Below are 16,640 nucleotides of genomic sequence, written 5' to 3' on the forward strand. Positions count from 1 at the left end.
TCGATTTATTTCTCATTTAGTGACGTTGAAACCTCTGTCCACTGTAGGTGACGCTAGCAGCGATGCTAACGGTGAGAGATGATGGTGATGGCGACGTTAATGGAAATCCCAGTAGTGATGCTGTTGGTGACACCAATTCTAATGCTAATGGTGATGCTAATAGCTAGCATGTGTGTATCTGCTCTTACAGACCTCTGAAAACTAAACCAGGTAGATGTTCTAGTAACGTTCTGCTGTAAGTGGGTGTTAGCATCTTTTAGCAGTGGTTAGCATCTTTTAGCAGTGGTTAGCATCCTTTAGCAGTGGTTAGCATCTTTTAGCAGTGGTTAGCACTGCTGATTGGCTGAGGTCATGTGTCTGTTGTCTCTAATTAATAATTACACTCAGTACATCTGAACTTTTGTTGAATAGAATCACTTTATCTGAATACCATGAAATATCAGGAAAGTTATTTTATATTTTATTGTTTCATTAAAACATTAATCAGAAAAGAGTTGATTAATTTAGAACACACTCTTCATGAGTTCATGTCTCTGTGAGGACGTTCTCAGACTGAACGTCGTCTTTCAGCAACGACGGTCGGACGTTAATGCAGAAATAAAAAATCACATCATGGACGCTGCTTCACCAGCTGGCCTCTACACACACACACACACACACACACACACACACACACACACACACACACACACACACACACAGAGTCTCTTTATGAGGACACTGGTCTGCTTTAATGGGGTTCAGGTTCTGCAGTATGTCCTCACAACAATAGCAGGACAGTCTGGTGTGTGTCAGTGTGTGTGTCAGTCTGGTGTGTGTGTTTTCTCTTTGTGTGTTTGATTGATGTGACCAGTGTGTGTGTGTGTGCTGCTGGTTCACCTACTTTATGGGGACCAAGCAGTGAACTCTGTCATCGTGTGTTAATGAATGAACTGGTCAACGGAGGATCCTCACAAAGATAGTAAGACAGTGGATATGTGTGTGTGTGTGTGTGTGCAGCCGTGCATGTGACCCTGAGTGTGTGTGTGTTATTAATATTACATGAGGCTCCTGATGAGAGGTGGACAAACACTCCCAGCTGAGCTCTAACACACACACACACACACACACACACCCAGCAGTGAGTGTGTGAGTGTGTGTCACAGATAAGATGATGCTGATAACACACACTCTTCTTCACGCCGTCTTGGTCACGTCACATTTAAAACTCAGCGGTTACCATGACGACCCTCACCTGCTGTGAGCCGTCCGCTGTGAGCCAATCAGACGACGCCGGGGGGTCGGGGGGGGGGGGGGGGGGGGGGCAGGAGAAAGTTTGACTCACCTGAGGGGCGGCCCAGAGAGCCTCGTCTCTTAGTCCGACATGTTTTGGAGAACACGTGTAAATGTTCAGCAGCTGTTTCCCATCATGCACCGGGGCTCGCCGTGGGATTAGCGGGCGCCGCCCACGGCAGCAGCAGCAGCTGATGGAGGAGAATGAAAGAGACGTGGGACGTCCTCAGAGGGAGGACAGCAGCAGAAGACGAGTCTCCACAGACAGAAAAGCTCCAGGCCTTGTGATTTATACACTCCCTGGCCACTTCATTAGGTACAGCAGCAACACGGTCCTGCTCTGAGTCTGGTCTCCAGGAAGGTTCTGGTTCAGCTGTAGTTGATGTTGGTTCTACTGGGTTTCATCCTGTAGAACTTCTCTATGGATCGTCTCCTTCAGTTTAGCTCCACCCTCCTCCAACACCACCAGGATACATTCACGAGTGTACCTAATGAAGTGGCCAGGGTGTGTATCATTAGGTTTATTTTTTACAGTGTAGTAGAGTCATGTTCAGGGGTGTACCTAATGAAGTGGCCGGCCAGCGTCTGCAGACCATCTTCAGACTGGTCTCTAACTTCACCCTCTCATTAAATATTAATGAACCAGAACCCCGCCCCATTCTGGCCACGCCCACCCCCTGGCAGTGTGCACAGATAAACCCCGCCCCCAACCCTTCTCTCTCTCCTCCTCTGAATGTCTCTCGCCCTCTCTCGCTCAGAACAATGTGTCGTTCACAATAATGGGATTACAGCCATCTAGCCGGCTGCTCCCCTCCTCCCTCCCCCTCCTCCCTCCTCCCTCCTCCCTCCTCCCTCCCTCTCTCTCTCTCTCTCTCTCTCTCTCTCTCTCTCTCTCTCTCGCCCAGTGTTCAGCCCCTTTCAGTTCTTGTCGTCTCTTTTTTCGGAGGAATGAAAGAAAGACGGACTGTTTCCTGAAACAAGTAAGTCTGTCACCCTCTCCCTCTCTCCCTCTCTCCCCCTCTCTCTCTCTCTCGTTCTCTCGCCCTGCATCGAGGCTTTGATTGACAGCTGACTCTTGTTAATTGTGCTGTGATCTAATTAGTGGAGCAGGAGTCAGAAGTTTGCCGCGGTCGTGTTTGCAGCTTCAGGTTCATGTGACATGAACCCACTGAGTTTTCTTGTGTGTTGGTCACATTGTTTAAGATGCAGGAAATGTTTGAGGGACCTGGACGCTCTGACGTCCCGCTGGTGGACAGCAGAGTGTCTCATGTCCTGTGTTGGTCTCATGGTTCACTGAGGGAGGAGGGTTTGTGTCGGTCTCTGTGCAGCAGACGCCTCAGACCAGAGCACCGCCGCCAAACTTCAACACTCGACTCTAAAACGCTTCACCAACACGTTCAGATGCTGATGTTAATGTATGTGACGGTCCGAACAGTCGCTCCAGTCCGTCGCCCCGTCAGGACGCACCAACTCATCATTAACTGCAGCCAATCAGCTGATCGTCTGCAGGCGTCTCGCTGAGGCTTCGAACACGCCAGCCAGGAAACGCTGTGATCGTGTGAAGTTTGTGCGGCAGAAAAAATGTTTGTGCAGCAGAAAATGTGTCACATCTGATACCTGCAGGCTTCCTGTGGCGGAGCAGAGACAGACTTCCCCCAGACGTCTTCTAGTCTTTGTTCTCTAGTCGAGTCGGGACCCAGGTCCTCGCTGAGGCTTCAGTGAGAACACCTGGAGTCAGAGACGACCTGCACTCAGATCAGGAACCAAACCCTGGTCCAGGTCTGGAGTCTGTCCTCAGGCGTCTCAGTGGAGAGGTGGTCATCACTGATCCCTCCCAGCCAGAAGGTTCTGGGTTCTAATCCATCGACTGGTTCCTTTCTGTGTGTAGTCTGCATGTTCTCCCTGTGTCTGCGTGGGTTCTCTCCAGGTTCTCCAGCTTCCTCCCACCGTCCAAAGACATGCTGGTTAGGTTCATTGGTGATTCTGTCTCTGTGTGTTAGACTGGGATAGACTGGAGACCTGTCCAGGGTGGACCCCCCCTCTAGACCAATCACAGCTGGGACAGGCTCCAGCTCCAGGTTACAGAAGATGAACTAGTTCATTCCTGTGAAAGTGATGCAGGACGTCCCAACTTATAGTCGGTTTAGGCTTGGTAGCTATGGCAACAGTCCGGACCCTGACACCGTATCCTGACGTTCACCTCCACAGAGATGTAACTACGCATCACAGTGACACAGACCAAGAGCTGTGATTGGTCCTCTTGGTAGCAGTGAGTGTTTCCAGCTGCTTCTTCATCTCCATGATTTTCTAACCGATAAAGATGGAACACCTGGAGGAGAGGTTACCTGAGGAGGTTCCAACATTTGTGTGACTCCACTTCGGCCAAATTTCAGCAAAAGTTTCAGTCTCCATTGTTGAAAGTGAAGCAGGAAGTTGATGCTGACGAGAGTGAGACAGACAAGTAGAAGTAGATCAGACTGATGTAGGCTACGTACGTAGGTCTCAGCGTCTATGTTCAGCAGAACTTTAAAAGAACCTGAAGTTTGACTGAACTCACTGCAGCGGTTCTAGCTGCTGCTGCTGCTGCTGCTGCTGGGATGTGTAGTCCGTTCCTGTGGTGGTGAACGTCTGATTAATGGATGAATCATCTGTTAGTGATTTAACGTTCACCGTCACAGGATCAGCTGAGAACAGGTCAGCTGATCATTCCTGGGACAGTTCTCTGGTTTGTCCTTGCTACCTGTCTTTGACATGTTCTAGTTCCTGGTTCCTGGTTCTCCGTCTGAACGTTAACGGATGCGTCTAGTTTGGATCAGGAGCAGGAGATGGAGATGTATTTACAGGAAACATTAAACTGTAACGGTGTCAGACGAGACCTGAACCCAGACTGATCAGGTCTACAGCTGGTTTCTGGGTCCAGTCAGGGTCTCAGGGTCTCAGGGTCTGCATCACCTGGACCAATCAGAGCTAAGATAACCGTCCAGTCGTTATGAGGAGCTGTAGCTCGTTAGTTGGGACGTTCCAGATGAAGTCCTGACTCCCTTCATGTCTCTGTGTTGATTAAAGTTCAGACAGCTCCTCCTATTATTACACAGCCCCCCCCTGCCCCCCCCCCGGCCCCCCCCGCCCCTCAAAGCCTTGTTTTAATCTTGTAACATTCTGCTCATAAACACATAATGGAGCTGTTCACGCCTGTTAAGTGTAGAGGGAGGGGCGGCGGCGGCGGCGGCGGCGGTGGAGACAGCAGCTGTAAAACACAGTCAGGGTTTGGTTTAATATAACTGCACCTCCTCCTCCTCCTCCTCTCTGCTCCATGCCGTCTCCACCCTGGTGCAGAGGACGATCTCTCGTCTCGTTGCTCCTCTGACGCGTCGGCGCCGTGCAGCGACCGGATCACCAGCGTGAGTGTGACGGCGCCCGGGGGTCAACTTCCTGTTTGATTCCTGTTCTTTCTGTTTTTTATTTCTTTCTCTCTTTTTTTAACCCGTCCAGCTGTTGTTCCAGCGTTTGACTCGTCTTTGTGTTGTTGTCATGACAACCGGATCAGGGTGATTTAATGGAGGGTCTGGGCGCAGCAGCTCAGGAGTCCTCCTCCTCCTCCTCCTCCTCATCATTATTATTATTATAGATCATTACTGGTATCATCAGACGCTGAGACTCAGACCTGGAGACACTTTGACCAAATCAAACATTATCTGGACAATAAAAACATTCTCATCTGCAGCTGGGATCAGGTCCAGGACGGGGGCTGGTAGCCCGGGGTCAGAGATGGAGATGATGAAGGGGCTGGTCCCTGTGGACCCCCCGGCAGTGGAGTGGAGGAGGGTCCTGGGAGCTGCAGGGAGGAGGAGGAGGAGGAGGAGGAGGTGAAGCATTAGAAGTAGAAGGTCGTGCTCCTCAGAGGATGAACCTGCTCTAGAGACTGAAGGTGTTTCAGGGAGGTGAGGAGGAGGCGGAGCTAAACCCCCGACATGTGATCTCACTCTGATCAAAACTACTTACACACTCTGCTAATTGGAGAGGAGGCTACACACACACACACACACACACACACACACACACACACACACACACACACTGATGGAATCAGCATCAGTATCATTAACACCCATCACCTCCCTGCGCTTGTTCACACATTCCTCCTCAAACACACGGACAGATGTGTGTGTGTGTGTGTGTGTGTGTGTGTGTGTGTGTGTGTGTGTGTTATAGTTTGAGTATCAAAGTCTTGTAGTTATTAATATTTCATGTTTGCAGTGATCAGTATTCAGTTTGTGGAGGTTTGACTCTGCTGCTGCAGAGGAGTCTGCACCAAGTAGAGTACAGTAGAGTAGAGTAGAGAAGAGAAGAGTAGAGAAGAGTACAGTACAGTAGAGAATAGTAGAGTAGAGTAGAGTTTTTCATGGCTGTAGATGTTGTGTAGCTCACCTGTCCATCTTTAAGTTCCTGTGTTCACACCTGGTCTTCATTAAACCAGTGGTTCATCAGGTCCAGTAAATCCTTCTCTGCTGGACTAAACTTTATCAACATCACTCACTTCCATTTGAATATTTTCTCATTAATCTTATTAAATTATTCCAATAGTTTATTCTTTTCATGTTCTGTCTTGTCTGTCTCTCAGCTGTGGTGCTTCTGTCAGTGTAGCTTAGCATTAGAGCTTTTATCCAATCATATTTCATCATCATGTTGCTGGGTCTTCACAATTAAACCTGAAACACATTGTAATGACGCTGTTCCTTTAACCAATCACATTTCTAGTTGGTATTCTTAGTCCTTCTCTGTGGCCTACGGTAGCGTCAGCGTTTTACCGTCCTCTGATTGGACGGTCAGAGAGCCGCTCTGTTTAAGCTAAGCTAGCGGTTCATGTTCATCTGTTGCTAGCTGCACAACGCTAACGTTTTGATGTTGTTGCTATTTGTTGAAGCCACCATGGAGGAAGGAGGAGAGGCTATCCATCTGGTTGCAGATCTTCTTAGAAAGACATTTTCACGGCAGACTTTGAAGGAAAAGCTGGATATTGTGAGGAAAGGCCGCCCAACCCTGGAGCTAGCTAGCCTGACCCAGCCGGGGAAACTTTCAGGTCAGCAACTATGAGCGCTACCCTTGGTTGACAGGTTCTGAGGAGAACTCTGAATAGTTTCTAAAGTTCTGGTGATTAAATGAATTATATTTACATCTGTTATGTATATTTTTGTCATTTTATTGGGTCGACATTGATGCTTCTGCTGGATTTGACGTATGTGGCGCTGGTGGCTGCAGAGAGTGAGAGGAGACTTTATGAATTGTTCTAAGTGAGTTTCTTTCTTTAGTAATGACATTCATCTGTCTATATGAGATACCTGTCTACGTCCATCTACCTGGTCTCACCTGGTCTCACCTGTCCATCCACCTGGTCTTAATATAAATGTGTCTCCACATGCGTCCCCAGCCAGCACTTGAGATCTGATCTCAGTGTGTGTGTCTGTAAATCAGCAGCGCCATCATGTGGTCAGTAGAATATTGTAGCAGCTGCTGTCTCTAATGGATCTCTACCTACCGCTGGATCAGAACCATCAACAGCTGCTGGTTGACTTGGAGACATGATCCAGATGTTGGAACCAGATGGAAAGACTCTGACATGTTAAGATCTGATTTATTCTAGAGACAAAGACTCAGATTAGACCTGAACCCTGGAAGCTTCATCCTCAGAGGAACCAGGTCTCTGATGACGAAGAAATAACTGAACTCCACTCGGCTCCTAATGTTCTGAACTCCAGGTTCAGGTTCAGTCCCTTTGACTTAAATAAAGTCCCTGAGGACGAAGGCGTCCACTGACGGTTGGTCTAATGCTTTGAAGAATGACCGTCACAGATTTTCCAGCTGCAGCTGATTCACACAAATGTGATTACTTCTTCATTTCCACAGAGTTTCAGGTATTTTTAGACGCTGTAGTTGTTGTTGTTTGGCTGCAGGAGAAGCTCTGTCTCTCTGTTAATCTGCTGTTATTCTCTTATTATTCTCATCTTCTGTTTGGGATTAAACTGAGGAGAATCTCTAATTCCTCTTTATTCTGATCTGATCCTCCTGTCAAACGCTCGTCTCGTGTGCGTGTGTGTTTACATGTGGCGTCAATACAAACAGGATTTAATCCAGATTAAAGACAGAGATGCAGGAATAGCAGCTCTGCCGTGATTATGTGACGGCACAGTGTTTGAATCACGCCGGACGATTCTTCTGCCTGAGCAGAAAAGAGGAATTAGCTCCATTCATCACGGATCTGATCAGAGACAGGAGTTCAGACACGGAGATCTGCTGAGAGTCCATGTGTTCAGAAGTGTTTCCATCAATGTAATGAGACTCAGGTGTGGTTCAGTTCCTGGTTTAGTTTCAATAAATCAGGGATTTGTCTCAGTCTGATCTTCACAACACATGTTTGTGGACAAAGGAGCTTTCTGAGGAGCTCAGAGAAAGAGTTGTTGTTGCTCATCAGGCTGGAAAAGGTTCCAGAACCATCTCTAAAGAGTTTGGAACCCACAAATAATCCACAGTCAGACAGATTGAAGACGACTGTTCCCCTCCACAGGAGTGGTCCACCAACAAAGATCACTCCATAATAGTCTGAGAGGTCCCAGAGGAACCCAGGGGAACTTCTAAGCAGCTAAAGGCCTCTCTCTCATTGGCTGATGTTGATGTTGATGAATCCACTGAACAACCATGGTGTGATGGACACAGACACTGCTCTCCAAGAAGAACATTTCTAAAATGGTTCTGTCTCATGTGTTCATTGGTTCTTTGTCTGGTCATAGCGTCACATGATCAACCAGATAAATCACGTAGCTACGATTCGTCCAATCAAATCCCACTACGTCCACACATATGGAGACACTGTCTCTCAGGACGTCGTGGACTCATCATACTGTGCTGAGTCTTTCTGTACTAACTGTATTACACCCCCAGCCCCCCCTCCACGCCCCTCCGTCTCCATGGTAACCATGCTAATAATGGAGGACGGGTGTTTGTGTTTAAACAACTTATCATGTCCCTGCAGCAACGAGCCGCGTCTCCACGGCGACAAATTGACTTCCTGTGGACATGATGATGATGATGATGATGATGATGATGTGATGAAGGGTGTGTGTACAGGGAGCTCTGTGAATCACAAACGTTTTGGAAACTACTTTTACACTCACACTCACACTCACACACACACACACACACACACCCACACACACACACACACACACACACACACACACACTCCCCTGTTGAGCTCATGAATATTTTCTGGTTGATACGAGAACTGTTTGATATCATCTGACAATATGACACACACACGTCCCACTGGGATGGGACACTGTGTGTGTGTGTGTGTGTGAGTGGGTGTGTGTGTGTGTGTGTGGGGGTGTGTGTGTGTGTGTGTATGTGTGTGTGTGTGTGTGTGTGTGTGTGTGTGTGTGTGAATAATAACAAAGACGAGAACATTTTCATGAAGCAATAAAAAGGAGGAGACACCAGAGATGAACCTGAATCTTCCTGCAGCTGTTGAGGGTCATGTGGTCCTGGTTAGTCCTCACGTATGATGTCATAGTGATGTCATAGTGATGTCATGACTGCTGTAGCACATGTGACTCCATCAGCTGAAGATGAAGAAACCAGGAGGTCTGAGGATGTGCTGCCTTGGCCCTGGTCCTGGTCCTGGACCACGATCAGGAAGTAGGAACCTGGACCAGAAACCCGGGCCAAGGCCAGAAGCCAGGACCAGGACCAGAACCAGGAACTAGGAACTAGGAACTAGGAACTAGGAACCTGGAACCAGGAACCAGGACCAGGACCAGGATCCTGGAAACAGGACCAGGACCAGGAACTAGGAAATAGGAATTTTGAACCTGTAACCAGGACCAGGAACCAGGAACTAGGAACCTGGAAACGGGACCAGGACCAGGTCCAGGACCAGGATCCTGGAGCCAGGACCAGGAACTAGGAACTAGGAACCTGGAAACGGGACCAGGACCAGGTCCAGGACCAGGATCCTGTAACCAGGACCAGGAACCAGGAACTAGGAACCTGGAAACGGGACCAGGACCAGGTCCAGGACCAGGATCCTGGAGCCAGGACCAGGAACTAGGAACTAGGAACCTGGAAACAGGACCAGGACCAGGACCAGGAACCTGGAAACAGGACCAGGACCAGGTCTAGGACTAGGACCCTGTAACCAGGACCAGGTCTAGGAGCGGGGCTGATGTGCTGAAGTCAGCGTGCAGCTGCCTGGCTCTGAGGCTCAGAGGAAGACTGAAAGTAGGACGCGTGCAGTCGGGGAGGGAGGGGCCGGACAGGAACTGAACAAAGAGAAGGAATTTAAGTCCACACACATGAACACAGTCACAGACTCAGCAGCAGAGCAGAGATAATATGGGGGTGTGTGTGTTCGCCTGAGGTGAGGCAGCCTGTAATCATCACCTCACTGCGCTGAAAGCAGCCTGTCCTTCATTTACATAGAGAGAGGAAGAGGAGGAGGAGGAGGAGGAGGGGGAGGGGGGGGGGGGGTGAGGAGAGGACCCATGAGAGAATTAAAAAGAGAGGAGGAGGGGGTGAGGAGGGGAGGGGAGGGGGGTGTGACGGGAACAGTAAGAGGAGTGAAGTACAAACTGCTGTGATTATCAAAGTGAAACCTGTTTCTATTCACACACACCTGCAGCATCGCCTCCGTTACCACGGTTACCAGCACAGTAAAACACCTGGAGCTCAGACGCAGAGCGAGACGTTAACCTGCTCACCTGACAGCCAATCAGGGAGCGGGATCCAGACAGGTCAGAGGTCAGAGGTCACAGAGACGTGTCCTGGACAGACGTCCTTCAGTGTCCTGGACAGACGTCTCTCAGTGTCCTGGACAGATGTCCCTCAGTGTCCTGGACAGACGTCCCTCAGTGTCCTGGACAGTCCACCGTGGTCTCTGGTTGGTCTTCAGTTTTACATCGTTGTTCCAGGTTCAGGTTTTCCTGGGGGAGCAGACTCTGGTGATCTCTGGTTGGGTTGGGGGGGGGGGGGGGGGGGGCTGAGCTCATCTGAATTCAACAGATCAAACATGATTTTTTTTTTAACATCTCATCGCCTCCAGCTCTCTCTCCCCCCTCACCCCCCCTCACCCCCATATCTGCCTCCCTCTCGTCTTCTTCTGTCCTTCTTATAACCTCTCTCTGTTTCTTTCTTCAAACTTTAACGCTCTCTCTCTCTCTCTCTCTCTCTCTCTCTCTCTCTCTCTCTCTCTCTCTCTCTCTCTCTCTCCCCCTCTCTCTCTCTCTCTGGTCTTACTTTCTGACAGCATATAACTCTTTCTCTGCTGCATGAATTATAGATGACCCCCCCCACATAGACACCAGGCTGAAGGAGGAAGTTATTAGCATACAGAGCGTGTGCGGATGTTCAGTATTACCATGGAAATGTTGAAGCCTGTGTGTGTTTGTGTCCTGAGGCCTCTGCGGGTGTTTCCCAGCATGCACTGGGGGAAGTTAAACAGACTGAAACTCTGAACCAACACTCAGCAGGAGGGAGGGAGGGAGGGAGGGAGAGAGAGAGAGAGAGAGGACAAACTGATGGAATATAAATGTGTTGCAGCCTCGGACACAGATGAAGTCCAGCTGCACGGGCTAGCTTAGCTTAGCATAGCTTAGCTTAGCCTCTGAGCCTCCTCTTCATTCTTCATCATTCCAGCTGTGGTCGCTCTTGGTTTTTCCCGTTCAGATATCTTCCTCCTCTTCGGTTGTTTTGCTCCTTTAGCCTCAGGTCCAGTTGGACTTTACTGCGTCGTAAAGATTTCATGGATATAAACGTAACAGAAGCACCTGCAACGTCCTTCACCTGCACAGACTTAGAAGACGACGCCACCAGCGTCTGCAGAAACAGAAAAGAGTCAAACATTAGCGTGGAGTACGTCAACGTGATTAAACCCTGATCAGACGCTTCTTATTAGTTCTGTCCTGCAGAGGGCGGCAGGTTGGTGGTCAGAGTCTGGCTAATAAGGAAGCTAATGGCAATGCTAATGCTAATGGTGATGCTAATAGCTAGCATGTCAGCGCTGCTCACCTGTGTGTATCGTCCACTAAAACTAAACCAGGTAGATGTTCCAGTAATGTTCTGCTCTAAGTGGGTGTTAGCATCCTTTAGCAGTGGTTAGCATCACAGCCTGAAGGTTGTTGGTTCTAAGATGCTGGTTGGCTGAAGGTCTGCTCTTCAAATATGTTTAAAGTTTATTAGAGGCCGTTTCTTATTTACTGGTTTCAGACTCGTTGATGCTTTAGGATCCAGCATGTGGTTGATAAAGGTTTAGCTAGTTAGCCGACATGGTTCTGGTCGTGATCCAGTCCACAACACGACGCGTTCAGGTTCCAGCTGGATCATAAGAAACAAAGATCTCTGTGTTGGTTGGAGGACGAGGATGTAAATGAGTTTCCGTTTGATTTGCATGAAGCAGGATCAGATGTTGATGTCTGGAAAGCAGAGGACAGTCCCGTCTGTCTCTGAACCGTCAACGTCGTTAGAAAGACGCTGAGATGTTTCTGCTCATTTAGCTGCGTATGGCTCAGAGACATGAGGAACAGGAGGACGGTGTCTCTGAGAGGGAGCTGAAAGAAAGGACACTTGTTTGAGTTTCACCAGGAGGCGTCCTCGCGTCCTCCGAACGTCTCAGACATGGAGAGAACATGTGATCTCTGCCCCGAGAGTCCAAACCACCAAACATCCCGCCGCAGGTTTGAACGTTGCTGTGGATACGGGCTTGTTGCCATGGCGACGCCACCGGAGGCAGTTACAGTTTTGACCGTCGGATGTAAAAAAATAAAAAATATAAATAAAAAATCATGAATCAGCAAAATGTTTTATTAAAAACTTGAGGGAGACGGAGAATCAGAGCGGAGGTGCATTTACATACGCTTCACCTCCGAGGCGTGAAACTGATCTGAGGACGTCGGCGTCGGTCACGGTTCAGTTCTGATCTGAAGGAGGAAGACGCAGAGGAAGACTCCTCTGTCCGTGGGCGGTGGAGGAGAAAAGAAATAAGATCAGTTAATAATCTGATGCTGCAACAAACACTTCTTTATCAAACCATCAGAAACAGGAAGATTCAAACTTTATTAAATGATGCTCCAGATTACAAGAGATGTTTTTAATTAGCACCAGTCGTGTAGAAAGTAACGCTAAACAGGAACAAACTGGAAGCAGAGCTGTCATTGCTAGCTAGCCAATAGCATCACCATTAGCTTCGGTTCTACGATTACCTCTTGTGTCCCCATTAGCATTGGCTAATCATCACCAGTGTCACCGTTAGCGTCTCCATTAGCATCACCTTTAGCATTGGCTAATCATCACCAGTGTCACCGTTAGCGTCTCCATTAGCATCACCACCAGCATTTCGATCAGCATCACAGCTAGTAGCAGCCTTAGCATCTGCTCTTGATTCTTTTGAGTTTTTTTCTCAACAACAGCTGATGAGGAACAACGTCAACTAATAATTTCAAATAATCGACATGTCTACAACTTTCTGTCCTAATGTTTGTGTCCGTTATAATCTGTGCCTCTTGAACCCAGCTGATCAGTGTTTATTCTCTGTTGCAGATAAAGAGGAGCTGCCATGTTGGCCTCCTCCATCGCCCCATCACTCCTCCCCCTCCTCCTCCTCCTCCTCCTTCCCCCTCCCTCCCACCTTACAGACGCCTCGGTGCAGTGGGTGGACCTAGAAGGCGACCCCCTGACTCACCTGCTGCTGGACCCGGGGGCGGGGTTTCTGTATGTGGGCGGCGTCGATCACCTGTATCAGCTGACGTCTGACATGAAGAAGGTGTCACACGTGAGGACCGGCCCTCAACTGGACTCCCCCGACTGCCTCCCCCCCATCGTCCCCCAGGACTGCCACTCGGCCACGCTCACTCACAACCACAACAAGCTGCTGCTGATGGAGGCGGGGCAGGGGGCGGAGCCAGGCAGTCTGATTGTGTGTGGGTCGCTCTACCAGGGAATCTGTGAGAAGAGGTGAGTCAGGTCGCCATGTTGTCATAGCAACCTAGTAAACTATGTTCATATTTTGGGTATTGCTGCTAGCAGTGCATGCTGGGAATCCAGTAACCATGGTAACCTGACGGTGTGTCCTCTGTGTCTCTGCAGGAGTCTGTCCAACATCTCTCAGCTCATCTACCAGACGTCCAACCCCGTCGACACTCAGTACGTCGCCGCCAACGACCCCCGGGTCTCCACCGTTGGCGTGGTGATAACTACAAACAGCAAGCAGGAAGGGGGCGGAGCTGACGGCGTGCTGCGCCTGATGCTGGTTGGTCGAGGCTACACCAGCAAAGGCCCTGGTGACATCCCACCAATCACGACGCGGCGCCTGTTCCCGGTGGTTCCCCCTCGCCGGGCGTTCTCCCAGGAGGAGGAGCTGGGGAAGCTGGTTGTGGGTAGTTACTCTGAGTACAACAACCACTTTGTGAAGGCCGTCGCTCACGGCAACCACGTTTACTTCCTGTTCTCGCGGCGGGACATGTGGCACAAGAAGGAGTACCGAAGCTACGCCTCCCGGCTCTGCACCTCCGACCGCAGCTTCTACTCGTACGTGGAGGTGCCGCTGCTGTGCGAGGGCGGCTACAACCTGGCGCAGGGGGCGTGGCTAGGAAACCACTCGGGCAAACCCGCCCTGTTTGTCGTCATGGCAGCGGGGCAGGCGTCCACACCTGTGGCAACGAGCCGCTCGGCGCTGTGCATCTATGGGATGGAGGAGCTGGACGCCATGCTGCAGAGAGCGCAGGAAGTGTGCTACACGGAGGGGGGGCGGGGCCGCAGCGGACAGGAAGAGGCCTACATCGAATACGCCGTGTCCTCAAAATGTCTCAAACTGCCAAAGGTAAACAAACGTGACGTCCTGTGTCTCCGTCCACTCACACGGACTGATGTAAGCCCACTGACTAGCATCACCACTAGCATCACTATTAGCATCACCACTAGCATCTAGCATCACCACTAGCATCTAGCATCACCATAAGCATCACCACTAGCATCTAGCATCACCATTAGCATCTAGCATCACCATTAGCATCACCACTAGCATCTAGCATCACCATTAGCATCTAGCATCACCATTAGCATCACCACTAGCATCTAGCATCACCATTAGCATCACCATCCCCATTATCATCACCACTAGCATCACCATTAGCATCATCACTAGCATCTAGCATCACCATTAGCATCACCACTAGCATCTAGCATCACCATTAGCATCACCACTAGCATCTAGCATCACCATTAGCATCACCACTAGCATCTAGCATCACCACTAGCACATCGATGACAGCTGGAGCACATCTGTCTGTCTCCTGTTGACCTTAATACTGAGAGGATTAGAGCACTGCAGCAGCTGGACTGATCGTCAGACAGCTGTCAATCAAACATCTGGATGAATCTGACCCACATATCACACACACACACACACCTGACACACACACACACACTGTGGCTGTAGAGTGAGTCGTTGGAGCGTCCACATACTTCTGGTCACTTCTCTCTCTCTCCATTCATCTCTAAGGTCTCTCTCTCAGAGTACCCCTGTGGGGGGGAACACACCCCCAACCCCATCGCCAGTGCGGTGCCCCTCTCGGCCACGCCCACCATCACCTCCTCCACCCAGCTGACTGCTGTCACCACGGCAACGGAAGCGGGACACTCCATCGCTTTCCTGGGAGACAGAGACGGACGACTGTCCAAGGTGAAGACAGGAACTCAGTCTTCTCCTCTCTCCCCCGTCTTCTCCTCCCCCTTCTCTCCTCTCATCTCCTCTCCCCTCCCTCCCTCCCTCCCTCCCTCTCTCCCTCTCTCTCTCCCTCTCTCTCTCCCTCCCTCTCTCTCCCCTCCCTCCCTCTCTCCCTCTCTCTCTCCCTCTCTCTCTCCCTCCCTCTCTCTCCCCTCCCTCCCCTCCTCCTCCCCCCTCCTCCCCCATGACTGATATCTGGTGTGGGTCTGTGGTGACCATTGTGCCCTTGAGCAGAGGCTTTAAACCGTCGCCCTGCTGACTGACTGCTGTGTTGTTGTTAATGAGCCTGAGGCGTGTCACATGGGAGCACGCTCAGATGGTTATTGGTCCCCCAGGGGCATTCTGGGTAAGGATCCAGCAGGACGCCCCTGAAGCGTTTACCATCTGTCTCAGTGAGGACACTCTGGGACACTCTGGGACACTCTGCCTGGTCCTGGGACAGACGATGGGGAGGCTTTGAGAAGTTTTTAAAGTTCCTGGAGGTGTGTCCTCACAGAGACACGAGGACTGTAATCCTGGCTCGGAGGCTTTGATGCTCCCCCTTAATAATTAATCACACACACTCATTACCCAGAATGCACCTGAGGGAGCGATAACCAATCGACAGCCAGACGCAGGTTTAGCTGTTTCTGTTTGAGAGCTCCATCTAACAGCAGTCAGCAAACATCCCATAATAATGTTTAAATGCAGAGAGTTCCTACGGGTTCTCAAGTTATTCTTGTTCTTCCTCTTCTTCTTGTTCTTCTTCCTTTTCTTCTTCTTCCTGTTTTTCTTCTCCTTCATCCTCGTTCTTCTTCTTCTTTTTGTTCTTTTCTTTTTCTTCTGTTCTCTCTTTGTCCTCCTCTTCTTCTGCTATTTCTTGTTTTTCTTCTTCTTCTTTGTCTTCTTCTTCCTCTTCTTCTTGTTCTTGTACTTCTTCCTCTTCTTCTTCCACAGAGACATTTACAGGTTTAGTTTTTTTAGTTGTAAATCATCTGAAGGTTTTGTTGTGGAACCAAACGTGGACCAGCCGACGGTTGAGCCGTGTCACAGCTCCATGTAGGTTCTGGTTGGTCCAGATCTTGTCTGAGGCCTGGTCATTATGTTTTGGCTGATCTCTGTGTTGCAGGTGTTGGTGCGCTCCGACCGGTCAGGTGATCTCTACGGCAGCGTGTTGGTGGACACCGCCGGCAGCGCCATCAGCGCCGACCTCCTATTGGACGAGAGCCAGCAGCACGTTTACGTCCTGACCAGCAGACGGGTGAGACTCGTCCTCTCGTCCTCTCGTCCTTCCTCCTTTTGTTCTTTCTCTGTTCAAACAGAAAAGTGAAAACAAACTGTTTCCTGTCTGTCCCTCAGCTGTCCAAGGTCCCCGTCTCGTCCTGTGAGAGACAGACAGACTGTCGGTCCTGTCTCGCTGTCAGAGACCCGTACTGTGGCTGGTGTGTCCTGGAGGGACGGTACGTCCACACCTCTTATAGTTTTTATAGTTTCATGAACCTTTCACAGTAAACTTCCTGCTGAGACTTTTATTGTGAAGGTCTGAGCAGAAGAAGGAGAAGCCGTTGGTGTGTGTGCAGCGTCCTCTGGTGGACGTCGGAGGACCTGCAGGAGACAG

General features: G+C 49.9%; 1 protein-coding gene across 2 annotated transcripts in view; it reads left to right on the forward strand.

Annotated features, from left to right (window-relative positions):
* The window catches only part of plxnb3 (plexin B3), a 179,449-nt gene that overhangs the window by 148,218 nt on the left and 14,591 nt on the right, over window positions 1–16,640 (forward strand). For both annotated transcript variants that reach the window (XM_084554015.1, XM_084554016.1), the window contains exons 3-7: window positions 12,859–13,272; window positions 13,405–14,137; window positions 14,819–14,998; window positions 16,152–16,283; window positions 16,382–16,482. In XM_084554015.1, the coding sequence (XP_084410141.1) occupies window positions 12,875–13,272; window positions 13,405–14,137; window positions 14,819–14,998; window positions 16,152–16,283; window positions 16,382–16,482 (1,544 nt within the window). In that variant the 5' untranslated portion in view covers window positions 12,859–12,874. The remainder of the gene's footprint in view (window positions 1–12,858; window positions 13,273–13,404; window positions 14,138–14,818; window positions 14,999–16,151; window positions 16,284–16,381; window positions 16,483–16,640) is intronic.

This window comes from Chelon labrosus (genome assembly GCF_963514085.1).
Source record: "Chelon labrosus genome assembly, chromosome: 10".
Classification (NCBI taxonomy): Eukaryota; Metazoa; Chordata; class Actinopteri; order Mugiliformes; family Mugilidae; genus Chelon; species Chelon labrosus.